Below are 23047 nucleotides of genomic sequence, written 5' to 3' on the forward strand. Positions count from 1 at the left end.
AACTTTCTGTGCTAGCTCTGTCACTGTGGGAAGCAGCTCTGTAGCCTGGCAAATATATGGATCAGGCATCTATTTTACAAAACATCTGGCAAGTGATCAGGGCACTCTTAGCTTTCAAACATTTGAATTTCAACACCCCCCTCACTCACACGTGGATGGTTTGACCTGGTAATATAAGGTAAACACTTAATGTCTAAATCATACCATCTAGAAACTTGTTTTGGTTTTCAAATGAAGGTAGGGAATGTGAAAATCCTATCTGGAAAAAGCATCTGGCTTATGAGATACAAACTATGATCCATTGCACTTGCATAGGTGTAAGTAAGCCTTATGGTTGTAGCCAATGATGTCATCCCACTTTGGAAACAGTTGTTAATGGAACCAGGAAGGGGGCAATCCCCTGCCCCCGGGGCCCCCCAAATTTGCTCTGGATTGCTGAGGAAACCCTCTGAAGCAGATTTTCAGGCAGTATGGAGAGCTGCAGTGGGGAGAAGAATCCCATTGGGCTAGCAGACCTCTGCTAGCGTGTGATGTTGGATTTAACTCTATGCAGGTAAGCCTACTGAATTCAAAGCAAGCATGCGTGGGATTCAGCTCTGATGCATAGTTGTGCCCTTCCTTCTGAGGTAGGTACTGACCACTCTAGCTCAGGCTGAGGCCACAGGCTAGTTCACACCTTGGCCTAATGGGAGAAATCAATGATTACTTGTTTAGGATGTTTAATAGCCTCAGTAGAATGGATACATGGTGACAGTTGAGTGTACACCTGTTTTTGGCCTTTCACCACAGGTATACCGTAGAAAGATGCTGTGGGGAGCCACAACTGGCCACAGCTCCTCACAGCCTGTTCACATGTTGCAGGATAATAGCAGGTACATACTAAATTTTGAAGCTGTGTTGCATTCTACTGTAATGTGTAAAAGAGCCCCTATTCAATTTCCTACCATATCCCATTCCAGGAGGTCAGGACAAGTAGTAATAGCTTTGGAAAATACTTTAAATATGAGAGTTTCGGAATGTGGTATATGAGGTCAATAGCAAAGATCAGCTTCTAAAAGCAGACATGGTGCCCTCATCGATACAGATATTTTTCTTTAGAAGGTATATAAACATTTTGATTGCTGTCTTGAAAGATGTTTAAAGATGATTTTCCATGGAGTAAAACCAATGTATTTTGATGTTTTGCAGACAAAATTTTATGTGCATTTATATTACACATATGGGAGATCTCAATATAACCATTTGGTAGTGGTTATATTAAGATATTATACTATCTTGTTTCAGTATAATCTCTTGAAGCAAACTGCTGCAACTTTGGCTGCAATGTGATTTTCATTAAATCATTCATCTGCACTGCCTTCCAAAGCACAAAATTCTAAAAAATAAAATAAAATCAATCCATCATACGTCAGCATTCTTCATAAACTCATAAATCAATCCAGTTTCCTCAAGGTTGAAGTATCTGCCAAGCTTCTTGTAAGTTTATTACAGTTCATTGATGATAATTGGGCAAAAGTATACTGTGTCTGTTTGGCTTTTAGAAAGCAAAGGTATTTGCAGTATTTCATATAACAAACAGCAGTTTTTGCTCCCTGAGCCCAAGAAAATACAGTGCTTAAAGAAAAATCTGTTGATAACTCCCTATATAAACCGTGCTCAGGTGCCTGTCCAAATTTTATGGCTCATTAAGCTGCACTGACTTTAGGTGGCCATTGGATTTTCTGTGTGTGCACCAGTTTCCCATGGTAAATATTAATAGAGTGCTGATTAAAAAACACGCACATCTTTAAACATGTACTAGCATTTGGGGATCCTGAGGGCATGTGTCTACATTATGAAAAATCAGACTGATGTGTATATGGTGGCATTATTTGGGCCTCAAAAGATTACATACCCCAAATTATAGCCGTTTAGCCTTTTCAATACAAGAATCACCCAGACCCAAATCCGTCACCTCCAGGGATAGATAGATAGATGATAGATAGATAGATAGATAGATAGATAGATAGATAGATAGATACACGCACACACACACACACGGTTAAGCCACTTAACTATTCAGTGGTACCAACTCTAAATGGCAGGATAATTTTTTTAAACCACTGGCTAAATTATATGAAATGTTTATTTGTTCAGTGCCCTTTACATACCTTGGAGAATTTAGAGAACAACAGCCAGAGAATATTGTGCTCGCTGAAGTATGTTAAAGTGAGATGAATGTCAGTTTATATAGTACGTCCAATTACTTTTATGAATATTTCCTTTTTTTTAGCACCATAATGGTTATAGTCAGACTATTAGGGCTGTAATTAACATTTACTATTGGATAGCTTTATCTTTTTGCCTTGTTGTTAGAGTGAGGCCAACATACTGTTTACCCTTCAGTTCTAGCCCAGGGGATTGTACAGTTTAAGAAATTAGCTAAACCTAAAAATAGTTATTTTATTTCATAAAGATCAGAGAACCATGATGTATAACTCTAAAATGTACTTAAAAACATAGATAAGAGCTAAAATAATATATTTTATTGGGCCAAGTGCATTGACGGAGAAGGCCAGGATGCTTTAGCATCCAAAAAGCACTGCTTTGCCAACACAGTCAATTGTTCCAAGATCACCATTTCAGATCTCCCTGTTCCCTCTTTCTTGGAGACCAATACAGCAATAATTATTGTAACAAACAGGGATGTTTATTGTTTAATAGCCTATTAGTACACACTATACACAGTGTGTATAGTTCAACCATTTGTTGACATGTTAGAATTACAAACAATACACATTTTAGCAGCAAAACCAACATCTACTTGATTATCAACAGGCATTTCAAGTACCTACTTAGCTTTAGTGATACATGGAAATATATTAATCCCTAACATAATTTAACATTGTAACCAGAATACAAGTTATAACACATACACACCATGTGGTTAAAATAGCGTACCCATATTAGTTACAGTTTATAGCTATGAATATTAACTAGATATTACTTCATTAATTACAAGTTTCTGGGCAGGGCAGAAGAAGTACCACCTCCACAGTGAATGCAGTTTGCCCTCTCCTTCATTTATAGTTGCTAATAGTGAGGGAGACCGCAGATGCACATTCACCTCAAGCGGAACACCAAGCAAACCCTGCAGAACAATCTTCCATATCACATTACCTCAAATACAGCTCTCTTTAATGGAGGCAGTTCACATGTTCAATTGTCATCAAGTAATAAGCCACTGAAGGCCAAGCCTGTGAAAGATGGCCATGCATATGTAAATCATCCCATAAGAGCCCAATCAAAAGGCAGCGGGGGGATTCTATATACCTCTGGTTCATTATGTGAATGCCAATATTATTATTCATCATTTTTATTCTACTCTTCCTCCAATAAGCTTCTGATGGTGTAACTGACAATCCCATTTTATCCTCACAATAGCCCTGTGAAGACAGACTGGGATAGTCAGCCAGCCAGTGAGCTTCATGGCCTAGGATGGATTTGAACTCAAGCTCCCTGCAGTCCAACACACTTATCATTCACCCCCCATCCTGGCTCACTTGCACATGGACAAAATCTCTCCCAGGACTCAACATGATGAGGCTAATTTTGAATCCCAGGCACTGACTTTTTGGAAAAACGAGACGTGGCAAAATAGTTACGACATAATCCTAAAGAACACTGGTTGGTGAGTATACAAAGGCAGGAAAATAAGCGTAGGGCAGCCCTCTGTCTTCTAGGCAAAAGTGTGCCATCAGGCCTCAGTTTGTCAATGTCTCATGGTGGAGAATTATCTTGCTAAAATTCCACTGGAAGGGCATTTATTGAATTCAGTTTTCCATGCCACGAACTAGACTGTGCCCAAGGGAACATGGCTCATGCCAGACTTGCAAAGAACTTCTTAAATCCCGCACTTAGCTTTCTGCAACCGTGCTTGAACTTCAGTCTGTTCTTGGTGCTGCTTGCAGCCATCCTACCAGGCACTTTAAGGATCAACAGTCACACCTGCAACAGCACCTGGAAACATCTGTCCTGAGTGGTGAACACAGTTACCTCTCACAGTCTTAGAGGGGAATGATGCAATCCTATGCATATTCACTCAGAAGTCCCACTGCAGCCTAAGTTATCTGAAGCTGAAAGAGTACTGTGGCATTCTTTCTAATTTGGGGTGGGGGGGGTGGGGATTGCAGCAGCCAGGAAAAAGCAGGGCTATTTGCCTCAAGTGAGCAGCTTTATGGCATCTTTGATTCAGGAAGAATAGCCCCAATCCAGCAATCCCAGTATACACATGGGGACACTAATCTCAGGCTGTCACTGAAGTCCATGAGGAAGTTGCTGCCTGCATGGAGCTCTCTGGAGGGACTGTTACTTACTGGGGAAGGATCTCAACATGAAAAGAGTCTCAGCACACATGCACTCCCCACAGGGAGGGGCTGTAGGTCAGTGGCAGAGAACCTGCTTTGCATGCAGAAAGTCCCAGGTTTGATTCCCGGCATCTCCACATAGAGCTGGAAAAACACCTCCTTGAAAGCCTGGAGAGCTGCTGCCAGTCAGGGTGGACAATACTGGGCTACAGAGCCAGTAGTCTGACCCAGTATATGGCAGCTTCCTATGTTCTTATATCCCCCTCACCACAGAGAAAAATTATGTCTGATCCAGACTGTGTTTAATGGCATTTTTCTTCTATTTTTCCCATCTGATGCTGCAACTGAACCCCTTTCCCCTGGTTCTTTCCAGGGATAGATCTGAAGGGTCAGGGAGAACCCATGGTCAAATAAAGGTGGCACAGTGGAGATTAGATGTCACTTTTCCCCTGTTATGAAGGGGTTGGGGGACAGGAGTGCGAGTCCAATACTTTTACCACTTCAGTTCTCCTCTGGTAATGTTTGAGAACCAGACTGCACATGATGGTGGCAGAGATGGGTTTGTCCCATCAAGTTTACAGCTGGGGTGTGATTTAAAGCCTGTCTGCTCCCCTCCGCCACCAGCACCTTGCCTGGAAGCTCCCCTACCAACTAGGCACACTTTTGGTTCTGGGAGTCCAGCTAGGAGAAAAAGGAACTCAGGGACAAACCGTGAGCTTAAGAGTGCCAGTTAGTGACAAGGTTCAGGACCTCCCGATCTGGTGCACCCCTTTGGTGCTTTGTATTGCACCCCCATCCTGTTTACATGTGATTGGTGTAAACCCATGTAATTTGGGTCCTGCATGTGACTCAGAAACCCACAGAGGTCCAGGGATTGCAATGAAACATGCAGCGGCCTTTTTTTTGCTCATTCAGGGTTTTGTTTAAATTGTGCCAGACAACACCAGATTGTTCTCCAACTATATAATGGGATTAGGCACTTCAGTATCTAAATATGTAGATGAAGTATCTCGGATGCTATTTCTTGGATGGAGACAGTGCACATGTTACACCAAATAAGAATACAGCAATTTTTTTCCTCCCACTCAGCTGTGTTTTGACATTCTGGCAATATACTAAAAAGAAAAGGTGATCCCCTGCCCCCCACACACAAGAATTTTTTTTTTTACTATTTCTGAACATAGACTGCACATAGATAAGCCCCCTGATGGGAAGATTCACTAGTTTGGCTATGTGGATGAAAATACAATATAATTAACTTCAGAGGATAAACTCTGTGGCTAAGAGCTGCCTTGCAAGTTCAGTCAGAGTTGCAAATGCTTTAGAACTGCATTTGCTAAAGCAAGGCTTCCTCTATGGACATATTTCATGGAGATTCACTGTGATATTGCGGCTTGCTAATCAAATAAAGATGTAGGAATTTGGAATGCTTTGCACATTGCTAATCTGTAGTTCAAGGCATGGAATAAAAGCAAATATCAATAAGCTCAGCATATTCCTGAGAGTCTTAAAATTGAGAAGATTGCTTAATTGGCACTCCCTACTGCTAACAGAAATATGCCAATTAAAAGGATTCTACTATACTCATTAAGGGATTAGAGAGCATTAATGTCATACTAACCTTCTGCTATATTATCTTTATTCTGCTCTGTAAGAATATCTAAAAAAAACAGGTGAACGTGAGTGCACAGTTCCTCCAAACTATATCATGTACTTTGTACTTTACACATAGTATTTCGCAATTTAAGAAACTAATACATAGGCTAAAACTGTACCTGATCAAATTACGTTATTTTCATTAAGTTATCACGTTAACACATACAGTAAAACTTGCATTCCAAACAACATCATCCGTATTTACACTCCATTATTACTTAATAAAAAGGTAGTAAGTTGCCATTTCTTTGCTAAAATCCAAACACGTGGAGAGGAAAACATAGGGGGCTGTATCCAAGGCTGGCCACCCACAAGCAGAATGAAAATGACTGACAGAACAGATTTCTCCTCCTGCCCCCACCCCCAATCTGCTCTGGAGGGTTAGGGGACCCTCCAGAGCAGATTTGGGAAGCATGGAGGGGAAGGGGAAGTCCACTTGCAGACAGGTTGGAATTAGGGATGGCAGGAATAACTGAGAATAGTGCCTTTAAAAAGAAATTCCAGGTTATATTACACACTACCAGTTTCAATCAGTGTTCTAAAGAAATTGCGATTTTATTTGAAAATGCATGTGGTCTTTCCTGTATTTTGTTTCTGCTTTCAATATCTATTTTCCTATAGATATAAATATCTCCAATTTTCTTCAGTGATTGTAGAGATGGTTCCTTTAGGGGAACGTTTGTATTTTGCATAAAGACAGAAGTTTATTCCCACATCCCCTGACATTTAAGAATTCTGATACTGACGTTTAAGACTACGGGGGAAACATTCGCAGCCCAGAGTGGCATCTGGTGCTTCCAAATGCCTTAAGAGCTGAGGTCCTGCCTCTTGGCTCCACCTACAACATCATGCATATGCAGCTACCTCATGCGCAAAATTCCTGTCCCACAAGTGATGTCGGGAAAATAAATAAAACATATCTAATAAATTAAAGTCAGTTACTCTAAGAGGCTCACTGGGCAAATAAGACTATAGAAGTTTTCATGAAGGACCAGAGGGCTACACATGTGCTTAATTTATCAGGTAAGTTCAGGTACAGAATTTGGGAAGTTCTGACACCCTAGAATGGCAGTGGAAGGCCTTAGGAAACGGGAGTGACAAGAGAATGAATTTTGTTGCAGACATCTCCATTGGGATCTGAAATCTCATCTGACACTGCTCAGTACACTTTGGAAGCCCCATGGCAAAATGTCCCATCAACTCTAGATGCATGTCACTGGGGTGGGGGCTAGAACTAGAGGAAGTGAGAAGAACAAAAGAGCTGTCTGGGGCGGGGGGAGTGGTAGCCAAGCAGGCCTATAGGTATTTTCCTTTCCCACAAAAACGTTGGTAAGGTAACTCATGTTGAATGACAGCAGAACATTCAGATAATGCTATTACTATGTATGATAGCCTGTGGATTGGTCTTGTAAACCTTTATGGGTAGAGGCCAACAGCAGGTGCAGTTAATTCTGGTAAAACAAATAAGTATTTTGTTCACCTTACGGAAGAAGAAAAATTCCTGCTCAAAAACATTTTGTAAATTTGAGAGTTAACATTTGAAATGTAGTCTGGGGAAAGGGTATGGGTTAAGTACGACTATCTTATAAAAGATGGTACAAATATTTTGGAGAAAAAACAGTGTAAGCCTCTCAGTATGTTCTCCATTTTTTAAAGTCACTGATTTGTATCTTTGCTGAGGAACCTGTTTACAATATTGGCAATAACAAACAGAGCAGAATTTTCGAGGGTGGGAGGTGGGGGTCCTTTCTGCTATAATCTCAACCACCTTGAACTTTGGCTGTATGTTGCAAAGAAATATTTGAAATACCTCAGGAAGTCTGGTGAAAGATTTTGGTCAGTGATAAAACTGTAAACATGCCTAATGAAATGTCTCCTCCTACTTTTCTCTCTCTCATTCTGAGCAAACCCAAGAATCAATACTACACCTGTGACTGCAAACGGGGTCTGAGATCAAGCATCTTTGACCGATTTCTGCCTAGGAGCAGGAATAGGCTTATCCTCACAAATAGCCTTTGTAGCTGAAGGGACAGGATTTTTATTGTCAGAGAAGGTACCTTTCTGACAAGAAACTGATTTGCAAGCAGCTGCAATAGGTCGTTTGAAGTGAAGTACAGAAGATAAGCTGGAATCAGAAGAACATTTCCTACATGGGAGGGGAGAATTATTCCAGATGTTTTCCTTTTCCCGTTGATTTGATATCAGTGCTGCGGAGATACATGGTGGCTTATCAGAGGGAGGAAGGGGTGCTCTTCTTTTTTTGCCTTTTCCTTCATGAGGGTTTACAGCCTCTTCATTTGCTCCTGGAAGCGTGTTTTTCTGCACAAGCATCTGGTGAGAACCATCAAACATTGCAGCCCATGAAGGAGGTGTACCTTCTTCTTCTTCTTGGCCAATTAGCAAACCCCCATTGACTTCCTCAATTTTTTGTTGCGCTATTTCAATTAATGCTTCATGTTTTTCTGGGGAATCAATGCCTATCACATTTTAAAAGATAACATAAAATGCTTAGCGACAATGGTGATCCCAGTGTTTATATTTTACACCACAGCAATGATTTTAAAAAATGCACACTCATATGAAAAATAAGACCCTAAAACTGTCAAGGGCAGTAGAAATTCTTCTACTTTTACCCAACAACTATACCATGGCAAAGTGAGTGAGAAAACGCGCATAATAATATTATGAATACAGCTCATTATGTTTTTACTGTCCAATTGTTAAGTAGAATACTTTACCTTGTAAAACCAGCAGCAGGAGGTTAAACTACTGTGAATCTTCATTAATTTTTAATGCTTTCTTATCATTGACTGGGGAAAGGGAGAGATTATATTGAATGCCAATACTTCACAAGAAGTTTCTTTCACGTTGATGAGCATAAATGTGGATTAGTCAGTTTCTTTAAAAATTATAATGTAGTATTCAGACAGTGCCTTCACAGTTTATATTTGGCTGTTGATTTACTTTTAAGCTGCTTAAGACACAGTTCAAATATTACTCTGCTTTTAGACCGCTTAATGCATCAGGACACTGTTATCAACAGAACAATTTTTACAACCTCAAGAGCAGAGGTAGCCAACCATTCTTTTCTACTAGTCAGCTATAAAGTCCAGTCTCACAATATTACCTGAAAAAGATAATTTTTATTTGGACTAATCGGACCTTATGGGCCAAATCTACAACAACTCCACCTTTGGTGTTTTATTTGTACTGGAAAATATACATTTTGTATTTGAGCTTTTGAGAAACATTAAGCATTTACTGTTAATAGGTTGGTATGTGTTTAAATCCCTGTCCTTCCCCCCCACCCCAAAGAAGAAGGAATTACACTTTTTCCAATCATTAGGGACTCTACGGCTCCTCAAAGATAACACATTCTTTTCATACATTAGAACTCACTTTGACAGAAACAGTTTTGGAAGATAAGAGAGGAGCTATCATTTAAAGGAAGAGTACCTGCTTTTCAATCTCCAGTTGATGACCCAGGGATCCACTGCCAATCTAAGTAGACTATGCTGGAACAAATGGACCAATGGTTTGATTCAATATAAGGCACCTTTTTAAGTTCCAGGCTCCAGTCCTATGCAGTTGCATAGGAATAAACCCAGAGGGACTCAATTTTGAATAAATATGCACAGGATCAGACTGCGCATCACTGAAACTCCCTGGCCACTGTATTTGGGGGGAAAACAATTTTCAGTAGTAAATCACTAGCAAATGTGAGTTCTGTTTTTAGAAAGACCAAGTCTCTGCCCCTACCTACTTGACAGCACAAAAGCAAGGGCAAAATGGGGTGCTTATATAGTAGTGCTGGATGAAGGGCACTAGCGATCTGGGACCATTAGATGCTCTGAGGCACCTAAAGATCGAGTTAACGTTTGTATGGCACTTTCAAGTATCAAACGCACATCGCACATTATCTAGTTGTAATCCTTACAGCAGGAACGGGGAATCTCCAGCCTGCAAGCCAGATCTGGCCCGCGGTGGTTCCCCATCTGGCCTGTGAGCTTCTTCCGTAGGTCTTGCCCCTTTCCCCTCCAGCTTCAGGCAAGAAATCCTTGCTCTTATCTCCGATCACTGATAGGAGAGAAGACCTGGTATTTCCCAAGAAAGACAGGCGTTCTTCAGTACAGTGCAGGAAAACCCTGCTCTTATCTCTGACTACAGCAATTTTAAGGCCTTTGAACTGTAACTACCCTGCTGGGTATTTGAACTTCAAAAACCTTTACATTTTAGAATTGAGCTGTCTTTTGCATGCCTGAAGCTGTTGACCTGGGGCTTATTCCTGAGTAGACATGCAAAGAATTGAGCTGTGGCTTGTATGCTGGTGGGAAAACGTCCAAATTAGTACAAATGATATCTGGCCCCACCCATTTTGCTTTGGCCCCATCACTCTGTCCTTGGCCCCACCCCCTGTGCCCTTAACGCTGCCCACTGCTGGAATGTGGGTCCCTGAGACCCTTCACAAATTGGAATTCAGCCCCCAAGCCAAAAAAGATTTGCTGTCCCTGCCCTACAGCAACCCAGATGGGGCAACAGTTGCTGAGAGAGAGTAGCTTGCTTAAGGCCATCCACCTGATTGCAGAGATAAAATTCAAACTAGGGACTTTCTGATTCATAGCCCAGTCTCTTAGCAACTATATTACTCAGGGTAGCTTTCTAAGTCAAGCTGAGTCTGTCTAGAACTGCTTAAAGTTACCTTCTGGCTGCAGCATTATGCTTACTTAAGCAAAAGAACAAGAATTTCCCCCAAATGCAGGTATCCTGCAAAATTCTCCACTACTGCCCAACATTCTAGGAAAATCTGCAATGCAATCCTATGCATGCTTGGAAGTAAGCCCCACTGAGTTCATTGGGGTTTAGGCAGTGCTCCTGTGCACACTTACGTTACACTGAACTCAGTGGTGCTTACTTCCAAGTAAACATACATAGGATTATGTTGTTAGGGAAGAGGAAACAAGGAGGGATTGAACCTAAATGAATCAAAATCTCTACTACACACCCAGATTTTAATCACGGCATGCAAGATTTAAGCACATTTGTTATGGACACAGCTATTAAGAGCTGAACATAGCCCTGCAAATCCCTTGGCAACTTTCTGGCACCCCTTTTTCCCATACTGAACATATATGCCATATGATTGGGTGGCTTGACAGGCAGATAGGCACTGGCAAGGATATGAGCTGCCAATACACTGCAATACATCCCAACCCCCTGCTCCCGCCTCCTGCAATTGCTTGAGCTAAGCAGCACAACCTGCCTCTGCACCACCTCCTGCTACCACAAATTCTGCAAAATGGCTGTTTTTGAAGTTTGTCCTTCTTCTGCCAGCAGAGCTGAGCTAAGGAACATATCCACCCATCCCTGATTCTGTGGGTGCTGTAAAAAACTCCATGCTTCTACCCCTGTGTGTCCTGCTACTACTATCATCGATGGGTTAAGCAGAAGGACACAACTTTTCTTGGTTTTGATTCAAAAGCACAGGCAGCAAACAGCCCTACCACAGTAGGGCATAACTTTTCTTCCTCCTGATTCAACACAAGTAGGTGCTGCAAATAACCTCTGAAAGCTGCTGTTGCTGAGGTCACAGCTTGATCCAGAATTAGGTGCCGCTAGGACCACTGTAATTAATAGGCTGAGATCCACCTAACTCTGTGTGGGAACTGTCAGTAAGCTTTGCAGGAGATCCTCATCTGGCCACTGAGGAGCCTTATTTGCCAGGCTGGCAAACATTGTCACTGCCGACACATTGGAGAATTCTTTTGTGGAAGACTGCTCAAGGGCATCTCTAGCAAGTGGCCACAGGGCATTTGGAAAACTTCAGCCAGAGTCCTATTGCACCTACTTAAATATGATGATCTAGCAGCAAATCAACATATTTGGTAAAAACACACAGGAGAGCTCTAACTCAGTTCGCACGACATGCCAACCAACAAGGTTTGTTTTCCTGAACAAACCATCATTGTTAGTGTGTCATGCAAACCCGGACTGTGCTTCTCAGGGTGGGTTGTTTTCCCGAGACAACCCACCGAGGACCCATGATCTGCAGAATGAGTTGTTTTACCTATGATGGGTTGGTGTATCATCTGCCAGGCCATTCTGGGTAAAGGGCATCGGTCAGTGAGTCGTTCAGAAAGAACAGCAGAATCCCCTGCTGCTCTTGCCCAAGCTGCTGCCCATGCCCTTTCTTCTTGCCTGTGACAGCCCCTCCATTGGCGTGCAAACAGCACCATGGAGGGGCTGTCATGGGCACCCCCTTCGCCCCCAACGATCCCACCTTCCTGGCTCTGATCGTGGTCTTCATCAGGTTGGAGCCCTTTTAAAAAGTTTCTCAGCCACCTTTTGTGCAAACGCGGGCTGAGAAAAAAAAAATTAAGCCAAAAATTGTGTGTGGGGCCAAATCCAAGCCCCGCCAAGGACTGTGCTGCCCCAACAGTCCGGGGGGGGGGGGTTGGATTTGGCCCCACCCCAGTTTGAGGGAGAGGTACTTTTAAAATCCAAGGGAAGCCTATGAGGAATGATTTCACCACAGACTTCCATTAGATTTTAAAAGTGCTCCTCTCAAAAATCGGGTGGGGGAGGGGGAATCCCACCCTTCGCCATGGGTGCTGTTACCCCAAAGTCCCATGGCGGGGGGGGGGGGGATTCCTTCCCTCATCTGATTTTTGGGAGGGGCATTTCCCACCCCCAGCCCTGCTTTTGCACAAAACAGGGCCAAAGAAACAAAAAAAAGGGGACCCAACCCCAACTGGAGCTGGGAAAGGGGACTTGGAGGCAGGCATGATGGGTGGAGGGACGGCATGGTGTGGGACTGAGGAAAAACCAACCCATCTATGGTTGGTTGGTTGCCTGATTGTCCGGCAGTGTGCTACACACCCAGGGAGGGTTGTTCACCCTGCGTGGCTAGTGTGTCGGGCAAACAGCCCCTCTGTGATTGTTATCACTTTAGACTTCAGGGATGTGCATGTTTTCTTGAATGTTCATTGCTATAAAAATCCTGCACACAGATTTATAGCATATCAAGGAGAAGACTAGGCTACAGCCTAGAGCCAGTTTTCTGTGTGCAGGGAGGGGTTTCCTTTTCTTCAAATGAAGACCATTTTTTAAAATGAAATTTTCTCACCAGAAGCGGTACACACCCCAAAGTACTGTAACATGTTATATTGGTACATGCACACTTTAGTTCTTGGTCTGTCTTGAAAGTGTTTTAACAACTGATAATTCTAAAATTATTTCACATTTTCATTCCATCAGCTCAGGACTACTTCTCTGATGGATCACAGGCAAAAACAAAACAAAAAACCCCAACCCTCGCATGGTTTCTAGAAATTGCTGATTAGAGCTCATAATCAGTCAGGTCAGAAGACTTTTTCACCAGTCATTAAAAAACAATTGCTGTTTTCTATAATGCCCAAGAAGAGAAAGGTATTTGGACACAGGCAATGAACACGAGCCTGCACAAGCCTCATGGAAAATAATGGGAGCTATGCAAGAGCAGAAATTGATTCAATTTCCACAGAGATTATATATCAGAGGCCCAACAGGTTGTGTCCAGTGTTGCTTCAAATATCCTGCTATCTCCCACTTACTCATATCTTGGTAAACTGAAGTGGCCTCTTTTGTCAAGAACAATGGTGGTTTCCGTGGTGACATAATCTCAATTTTCATGAATTCTTCACAGCAGTGTTTCCATTGACCTGAAAGAAAATCAGAAAGCAATGAGTAGAACTCAAAACACTCCACTTTTAAAAATACTAGAATTATATGCAGTTAACAGAATTAGGCAATTGTTTCATAAATATTGTATCTTAACTCACATTTCCTCCAGATTGCTAGCTAACCAAGGGCTGAATGCTCAACAGTGCCATAATTTCAAGTAAAGTAAATGTCTTAACATCTACAGTGGTAAAGGAAGCTTTGATTTCTCAGACTTCCAATACAGGATTTGGATAATCAATTCTCACAGCATGACCAAGCCACATCTTTACAATTTATACATTAATGCTATTACTCCCAAATATTTAACTTTGACATAAATATTTATTTACTTTATAGCAAATGACTGCAAGGGAGGGGGAAGAAGAGGGACATTCGAGCTTCACTGGAAGACTCTAAGCAGCAGCTTAAGTGGTTTTGAGATTTATTTATAAAAAACACAGCAAAAATGAAGGATTAAATTATACATGTTTTTCCTTCTCTTTCTCCGCAGAATATTCTACCTGAAGTGCTGGGTAAGAGAGGCCTTTCCCTACCCCCTCCTTGCAAATGACAGGATTGTTATGCAATATAAGTTCAAAATGTTCAGTGCATTCTTTGAACATACATAGGAGATGGAACGACTTACTGAAATCATAGAAGTGCTGCCAGAAAGCTTCCATCCACTTATAAAGGTCTTCCCGGCTATCAACTGTAAAAATCTGAGTCACAGCCTCACCAGCCCCAGGGTTGATAACAGAAAATTTATTGTTTTTTTTCTGGGTATTTTTATCCACAGCACAAATTCTGGTTTCCTAAACATTATATAAAATACAGAGTGAAATAATAAAATTACCCCTCTCTCTCTTTCTCTCTCTCTCTCATACACACAACTGTAATCAAATATAAAAATCACGGGCTGCATGATAATTGTCAACTAGAGTGTTATTTAGTCCAAAGATAGCTATTTTTAAGATAATCTTATATTGCTATAAATGCTGCCTCACAGAAGTGTAACTAAAATAAAGCAGTTTTGTTTTACAGTTCTCAGTTGCGAAGCACCAGCAAAAATCGAAAAACATAATGAAGAGAACAGGTAACAGGATCAACTGAAACAGAGGCAGCATATAACTGGAATGCTTGCCACCTAAGAATGTAGGATTGGAGGGTGCTGGGCTTCTGTGCAACTTCTAAAATTCTTTTGATGTCCAAAGGGATGGGCGAGGAGGGTGAATCTGCTGTGCTGTCAGTTGGATGAAGGTGGGATCCTTCATCCAACGGACAGGTTCACCCAACCGTCATACACAGTTGTCTAGAGGCTGTTTTGGGATGGATGAGGGTGAACAAGCTGAAACTTAATCTAGACAAGATGAAGGTACTGTGGGTTGGGAAACCAACTACTTCGGATGGAGGTTTACAACTGGCCTTAGATGGGGTTGCACTCCCCCTAAAAGACAAGGTGTGCAGTCTGGGAGTCCTCCTGGACTCTGATCTAATTGGGGAAGTCCAGGTGGCTGTGATATCCAGGAGTGCTTTTTACTAGCTTATGCTGGTACGCCAGCTGCGACCCTCTCTAGAGAGGACCTACCTTGCCTCAGGCTGGACTACTGCAATGCGCTATACGTGGGGCTACCTTTGAAGATGGTTCAGAAACTCCAGGTCATGCAGAATGTGGCCACCTGAGTATTGATGGGGGCGAGGCGATTTGATCACTTAATGCCTATACTGAGCCAGCTGACCTGGTTACTGGTGTGTTTCCAAGCCCAATTCAAAGTGATGGTTTTGACTTTTAAAGCTTTAAACAGTTTGGGACCAAGTTACTTGAAGGACCATCTTCACCCATATCAGCCTGCCCACACCTTAAGATCAGAAAGAGAGGCCCTTCTCAAAAGAAAAAAATACACCTTTATAACAGAATGGTGGCATTTTATCACATATACAAGTAAAACAACAGCATCGACACAGGTCCCAATTGCCCTTAATAACCTGTGGTTACAATAACATTTAATCTAAAGAATACTTTCTCTGGAGATAAAATAACAGACAAATAAATAATGTCAGACCAGTTGTTGTTACAGTTTAAAGAGAGTACAAAGTCAATCCAACTGTAAATAATGAAGTCAATAAGACAAAAGCATGCTTCTATATGTATTTGTATGGAGAATATCGGCTGATTGAATTATGTATTATGCTGTTTGCTGAAATGGAAAATTAAAAGAAAATATTTAGAAAGAAAGAGAGGCCCTTCTCATTTGCCCACTTGTGAGAGCGGTCAGGTGGGTGATCACCGTGAGAAGACCTTCTCTGTAGCGGCCCCACACCTTTGGAACACGTTGCCACCGGCAGTCCACCAGGCTCTGTCATTGCAGGCTTTTAAGAAGGCCTTGAAAACATTATTTCACCGTGGCCTTCTCTTGATATGACTGCTATTATTGCTGTTACTGCCATTATCGTTGTTGCTGGTTTTATTGTTGGCTTTTTGTTTTTATTGTTTTGATCACTTTTAATATTGTAACTGTTTTTATGTATTTTATTGCTGTAAGTTGCCTTGGGAGGGGTTGGCCAAGAAATATTTTAAATAAATAAAATACACGGCCATTCTGCCAAGCGAGGAGGGACAAAGAATTGGGCAGTGTTACCCTGACTCCTGACGACAGGGACACCAGCGTGGCAAACTATGCTTGCCTGGGCAATCATGGAGTGACAAGAATGATGTTTGCACTAGCCCGCCTGCCAACACCCTCATAATGAGGCGGAGTGGAGAGAACACATATAGGAGATTATTGTCACAACAATACTGGGAAACATCACCTAGAGGGTGGCTATCAAAACCTGCTCTGCTACAGAAAAGGATACATTGGGAGTTCATAGTGGTAGTGAAGAGGTCGATTTGAGGGTTAGACCACTGACAAAAAAAGACTATGCATGATTGATTGGTCCAACATCCAGTTGTGCAAAGTCCTTTCCATCTGACATAGTGCATCAACCAATGTGTTTTCTGCTCCATGGATGGTAAGTAATTCGATCCTTTGAGCTACAGCCTAGTTCCAGAGGTCCAGTGTGAGCCAAAGGAGAGTCCTTGACTGGATACTTCCCTGTTGGTTTATATACCAGACAGTGGTGGTGCGCTGTCTGTTGCAATTTGCACAACCTGGTTTCGGACAATGTCCTCAAAAGTGACCAGACCCTTTTGTACTGCAAATAGTTCTAAGGCTTTGAAATGGTACTGCTTCTCCCCTGGAGACCACAGTGCATAGATCTGATGTGGGCTTCAGCGGGCCCCTTAGCTCAAGTTGGAGGTATTGGTAGTCATTATTTAGGATGGATGCCCTTGCTGGAAGGGGAAAGCCCTGATGAAGGTGGAACACGACCATCCACCAACGGAGAAGACAGCAGATCAAATTAGGTAGTAGCAGTCGCATCTGAGATGAATCCTGCTTTGGACTAAGTGGTTAGGAACCTCGCCTGGAATATTTGCATGTGAAGCCTTGCACACAGGGTGATAGAAGTGGCCGCTGTCATAAGTCCAAGTAGGTACTGGGTGGCAGAAACAGACACTGAATGTTGGGATATGATGAAGCAGGCCACTGATACGGGAGTGAGAGTGAAGGAAGGAAGGCTCTGGCTTGTTCTGAGTCCAAAATAGTTCTAATGTCCTAAATCTGAATGGTCAGGAAGAAGTGGGATTTGGGTACATTGACACCAAGGCCTAGTTGAGAAAGAAGGAGTAGCAAACAAGATGGGGCCACAAGGAGCCAAGCATCAATATACTGCAATACTATAATGCTCTGAAAACAGAGGTGAGCGGCAACCACAGCCATACACTTCGTGAATATCCTAAGTGCAGCAGCCAAGCCAAATGGCAGCACCCGAAATTGGAAGCATCACTCACCAATGGCAAACCACAAATATCAATGATAGCAGGGACACATGGAAATGTGGAAATAAGCATCCTTAAGATCCATGGAGGCAAACCAGTCCCCTTTCTGAAGTAGGGGAAGAACGGAACTCAGTCACCATTCCAAACATTTTTGGTTGGTAAAGAAAATAAGGTCCCATAAATCTAAGATGGATGAAAGGCCTCCATCCTTTTTCTAGACTGTAAAGTAACGGGACATAAAACCTGGGATGGCATACCAAAGGACAATTTGTTCGAGAGCCCCCTTATGGAGCAGTAAAAGTGACCTCCAGAGGGCAGGGAGGAGGCCATAACCCACAGAAAACCCAGTTGGGAAGTGAACAGAATTCTATCATATACCCATAGTGCACAGTGAGAACCCATTTGTCACCAATAACACAACACCATGCTCTATAGTACCTAACAGGAGCTGTAGATGGGGGAGTTAGCCTCCTCAGATTGGTACAGGTCAAAGACGCTGCTTTTGTCCATCACCCTTATTCCAATGCAATTGTTGGCAGTGTTGAGTGGAAAGGAAGGCATGCTTGGACAGTTGGGATCCCCCCTTACAGAAGGACCAATCACCTCAGGAATATGTGGGTTGCTGCTGGCACTAGGATCTACTCCATGGTCTGGGGCATAAACAGTAAGGTTTTGGCTGCACTGACACTCATCTTCTTTGCTGAAGTCTTTATTTTATACATGTGATTTAGATGTCGTCAGTCTTCGAATTGTACAGATCTTGCTCATCAAAGGGCACATCTCTGACACGGGATCCAGTTTCTTTGGTGAGTCTCGCAGAACGCAACCATGCATGTCTACATAGAGTGATTGTCCCTGCCATGGGTGTGTGTGTGTGTTCCAATCACAGTCCACAGTGTGCTTGGCCATGTTAGCTCATTGCTTGGCTAAGCCAATGGCTTCAGTCTTAAATAGACATGCAATTTCTTTTTTGTCAGCAGACAAAAATTCAAGCAAGGAGGCTGCCTTCCAGAGGGAAAACTGGTATCAAGCCACCTAGGCTTGATAATATGCAGCGTGGAACGATAGTGCAGCAGTAGAATAGCTCTTATGGCCTATCGCATCTAGCTTATGACCCTCCTGGTTGGTTGGTGCCAGATGTGGCCCCGAGGATGCCTTGTTTGGCTAGACCCAATAATAATGGATGTTGGAAAAGGAAAGTACAACTATCAGGCTCAACATAGTAACAATTCTCCATCCGTTTAAATGTTGGGGGCGGGGCAGAAGAGGGCTTTTTCCAAGATGCTCTCACTACCCTGAGAAAAGACATGAGTACTGGTAAGGCAACCAGTCCAGTAGCTTTCGTTTGGATGAAATCCATCACTGGATTTCATCCAAACTGGGGCATCAACCCACCGAACCTCCAGACCTAAGGAAGCAGCCATTCAGAGGAGTTGTTCTGTTTAAGGATGATTGTCTTCTGTTGGTGATTGTGATAAATGACTTCCAGCTCCTTGATCCAGAGGGTGGAACTGATTCCAAATCTAAGGAATCTGACTGATATACATCTGGGTCAGATTTCAACTGTGTTCATGGTTCTAGTGGTACTGTAGGAGTAGTCATGATTTGAGGGATAGGCACTGAGACCAAATTAGTCATAGTCCGAGGGACAGGCACCAATGTCTGTGAGACCACAGAGGCTCTGTGGGTCAGAAGAGATTCCCATGTAATTGGGACTGATGGTATTATGTGGTGCACTGAGGACCACTGGGTGGACACCATAGGAAATGCCGGGAGGGCTGTGGTCAGTGTAACTTGTGCCTGTGATACTGAAGTGATCGGATCTGATACTGGAAGTTGAAACAAGGTAGTCCATATGGAGCAAGGCTTCTTCAGTGCTGGCGATCTAGGATGTGGTGATAGGGTCTGAAGTACCAGGGTTGTTCCCTGTAGCGCCTTGGTGGGGAGTCTTTCAGGCTGCTGAAAGACCCCACTAAAGCAGTAACATGCTCATGGAAAAAAGAAATGCTAGAAAAATAAAAGAAACAATAAACAATAAAAATAAGATAGAAGAAGAAAGCTAGGGGGAAAAAAACAATAATACAGTAGACAACCCTCAGCTCAGAAGAAAACCAGCAATTTAGTTGAAGAATGCTCTCAATGGTGCTGCTTCTGCGGTCATTGAACAGAACTGAGGGGAAAGGCAGGAGCACCACCCTCTAGGCATGCGTAGGAGGGGAGTAGGGCAGGCTTCCCACCTAAATGTCTCAGTTCTATGAAGTTCCAGCAAAGGCTCTGTGCAAGAACAGAGCCCATATGTGTGATGCACAGAGACCATGAAGAAGAACTTGTATAAGAAGTGCTTTCTCCTCAGGTATAAAAGGAGATCGTCACCTTGTTGTGGTGATGGAGCTTGAGCACCTCAATGACGTCATGAGCTAAACCGTGAAGGGACACCCAAGACGGGAAGGTCATGAAGGTCAGAGAGGTCAGACTAAATATAATCCCTGGGGAAGGAAACGGCAACCCACCCCAGTATTCTTGCCATGAAAACTAAATGGATCAGTACAACCAGAGATATGTCGGTATACCATCGGAAGATGGGACTCCCAGGTCGGAAGATGGTCAAAATGCTACTGGGGAGGAACAGAGGATAAGTTCAACTAGACCCAGATGTGATGACGCAGCTAGCTCAAAGCCGAAAGGATGGCTAGCAGCCGATGGTGCTGGTGGTGAACGATGAATCCGATGTTCTAAAGATCAACACACCATAGGAACCTGGAATGTAAGATCTATGAGCCAGGGCAAATTGGATGTGGTTATTGGGGAGATGTCAAGATTAAATATAGACATTTTGGGTGTCAGTGAACTGAAATGGACTGGAATGGGCCACTTCACATCAAACGACCACCAGATCTTCTACTGTGGACAAGAGGACCACAGAAGAAATGGAGTAGCCTTCATAATTAATAATAAAGTGGCTAAAGCAGTGCTTGGATACAATCCAAAAAATGACAGAATGATCTCAATTCGAATTCAGGGTAAGCCATTTATTATCACAGTGATCCAAATATACACCCCAACCACAGATGCTGAAGAAGCAGAAGTAGATCAGTTCTATGAGGATCTGCAGCACCTACTGGATAGTATGCCAAAAAGAGATGTTATTTTCATTACAGGAGACTGGAATGCTAAGGTGGGTAGTCAAATGACACCTGGAATTACAGGCAAGCATGGTCTGGGAGAACAAAATGAAGCAGGACATAGGCTGATAGAATTTTGCCAAGACAACTCACTGTGCATAACAAACACTCTTCCAACAACCTAAGAGACGACTTTATACATGGACTTCACCAGATGGTCGACACCGAAATCAGATTGACTACATCCTTTGTAGCCAAAGGTAGCGGACATCTGTGCAGTCAGTAAAAACAAGACCTGGAGCTGATTGTAGTTCAGATCATGAACTTCTTATTGTACAATTTAGAATCAGACTAAAGAGAATAGGGAAGACCCACAGATCAGTGAGATATGAGCTCACTAATATTCCTCATGAATATGCAGTGGAGGTGAAGAATAGATTTAAGGGACTAGATTTAGTAGACAGGGTCCTGGAAGAACTATGGACAGAAGTTCGCAACATTGTTCAGGAGGCAGCAACAAAAGACGTCCCAAAGAAAAAGAAAACCAAGAAGGCAAGATGGCTGTCTGCTGAGACACTGGAAGCAGCCCAAGAAAGAAGGAAAGCAAAAGGCAACAGTGATAGGGGGAGATATGCCCAATTAAATGCAAAATTCCAGAGGTTAGCCAGAAGAGATAAGGCATTATTTTTAAACAAGCAATGCGCGGAAGCGGAAGAAGATAATAGAATAGGAAGGACAAGAGACCTCTTCCAGAAAATTAGAAACATTGGAGGTAAATTCCAGGCAAAAATGGGTATGATCAAAAACAAAGATGGCAAGGACATAACAGAAGCAGAAGAGATCAAGAAAAGGTGGCAAGAATATACGGAAGATCTGTATAGGAAGGATAATAATATCGCGGATAGATTTGACAGTGTGGTCAGTGAGCTAGAGCCAGACATCCTGAAGAGTGAGGTGGAATGGGCCTTAAGAAGCTTTGCTAATAACAAGGCAGGAGGAAATGACGGTATCCCAGCTGAACTGTTTAAAATCTTACAAGATGATGCTGTCAAGGTGATGCACGCCATATGCCAGCAAATTTGGAAAACACAAGAATGGTCAACAGATGGGAAAAAATCAACTTATATCCCCATACCAAAAAAGGGAAGTGCCAAAAAATGTTCAAACTATTGAACAGTGGCATTTATTTCACATGCCAGTAAGGTAACGCTCAAGATCTTGCAAGGTAGACTCCAGCAATTCATGGAATGAGAATTGCCAGATGTACAAGCTGGGTTTAGAAAAGGCAGAGGAACTAGAGACCGAATTGCCAATATCTGCTGGATAATGGAGAAAGCCAGGGGGTTTCAGAAAAACATCTATTTCTGTTTTATTGACTATTCTAAAGCCTTTGACTGTGTGGATCACAACAAATGGTGGCAAGTTCTTGGTGGGATGGAGATACCAAGTCATCTTGTCTGCCTCCTGAGGAATCTGTATAACGACCAAGTAGCAACGCTAAGAACAGACAACGGAACAACGGACTGGTTTAAGATTGGGAAAGGAGTACGGCAGGACTGTATACTCTCACCCTACCTATTCAACCTGTACGCAGAACACATCATGCGACGTGCTGGGCTTGATGAAGCCAAGGCTGGAGTTAAAATTGCTGGAAGAAACATTAACAATCTCAGATATGCAGATGATACCACTTTGATGCCTGAAAGCGAAGAGGAGCTGAGGAACCTCATGATGAAGGTGAAAGAAGAAAGTGTAAAAGCTGGGTTGCAGTTAAACCTCAAAAAAAACAAGATTATGGCAACCAGCTGGATTGATAACTGGCAAATAGAGGGAGAAAACTTGGAGGCAGTGACAGACTTTGTCTTTCTAGGTGCAAAGATTACTGCAGATGCTGACTGCAGCAAGGAAATCAGAAGACGTTTACTTCTTGGGAGGAGAGCAATGACAAATCCTGATAAAATAGTGAAGAGCAGAGACATCACACTGACAACAAAGGTCCGCATAGTTCAAGCAATGGTATTCCCCGTAGTAACCTATGGCTGCGAGAGCTGGACCATAAGGAAGGCTGAACGAAGGAAGAGAGATGCTTTTGAACTGTGGTGCTGGAGGAAAATTCTGAGAGTGCCTTGGACTGCAAGAAGATCAAACCAGTCCATACTCCAGAAAATAAAGCCAGACTGCTCACTTGAGGGAAGGATATTAAAGGCAAAACTGAAGTACTTTGGCCACATCATGAGAAGACAGGATACCCTGGAGAAGATGCTGATGCTAGGGAAAGTGGAAGGCAAAAGAAAGAGGGGCCGACCAAAGGCAAGATGGATGGATGATATTCTGGAGGTGACAGACTT

The 23047-nt window shown here is 42.7% G+C and overlaps 1 protein-coding gene across 2 annotated transcripts in view; it reads right to left on the reverse strand.

Annotated features, from left to right (window-relative positions):
* Positions 1-5526: 5526 nt before the first annotated feature.
* The window catches only part of RTKN2 (rhotekin 2), a 52447-nt gene continuing 34926 nt past the window's right edge, over positions 5527-23047 (reverse strand). For both annotated transcript variants that reach the window (XM_084845369.1, XM_084845368.1), the window contains exons 10-12: positions 14347-14512; positions 13592-13699; positions 5527-8479 (exon numbers count right to left, since the gene is read on the reverse strand). In XM_084845369.1, the coding sequence (XP_084701495.1) occupies positions 7956-8479; positions 13592-13699; positions 14347-14512 (798 nt within the window). In that variant the 3' untranslated portion in view covers positions 5527-7955. The remainder of the gene's footprint in view (positions 8480-13591; positions 13700-14346; positions 14513-23047) is intronic.

The sequence above is a fragment of the Heloderma suspectum genome, chromosome 3, assembly GCF_057233095.1.
Source record: "Heloderma suspectum isolate Gila_16-S chromosome 3, 16-S_ref, whole genome shotgun sequence".
NCBI classification, from domain to species: domain Eukaryota; kingdom Metazoa; phylum Chordata; class Lepidosauria; order Squamata; family Helodermatidae; genus Heloderma; species Heloderma suspectum.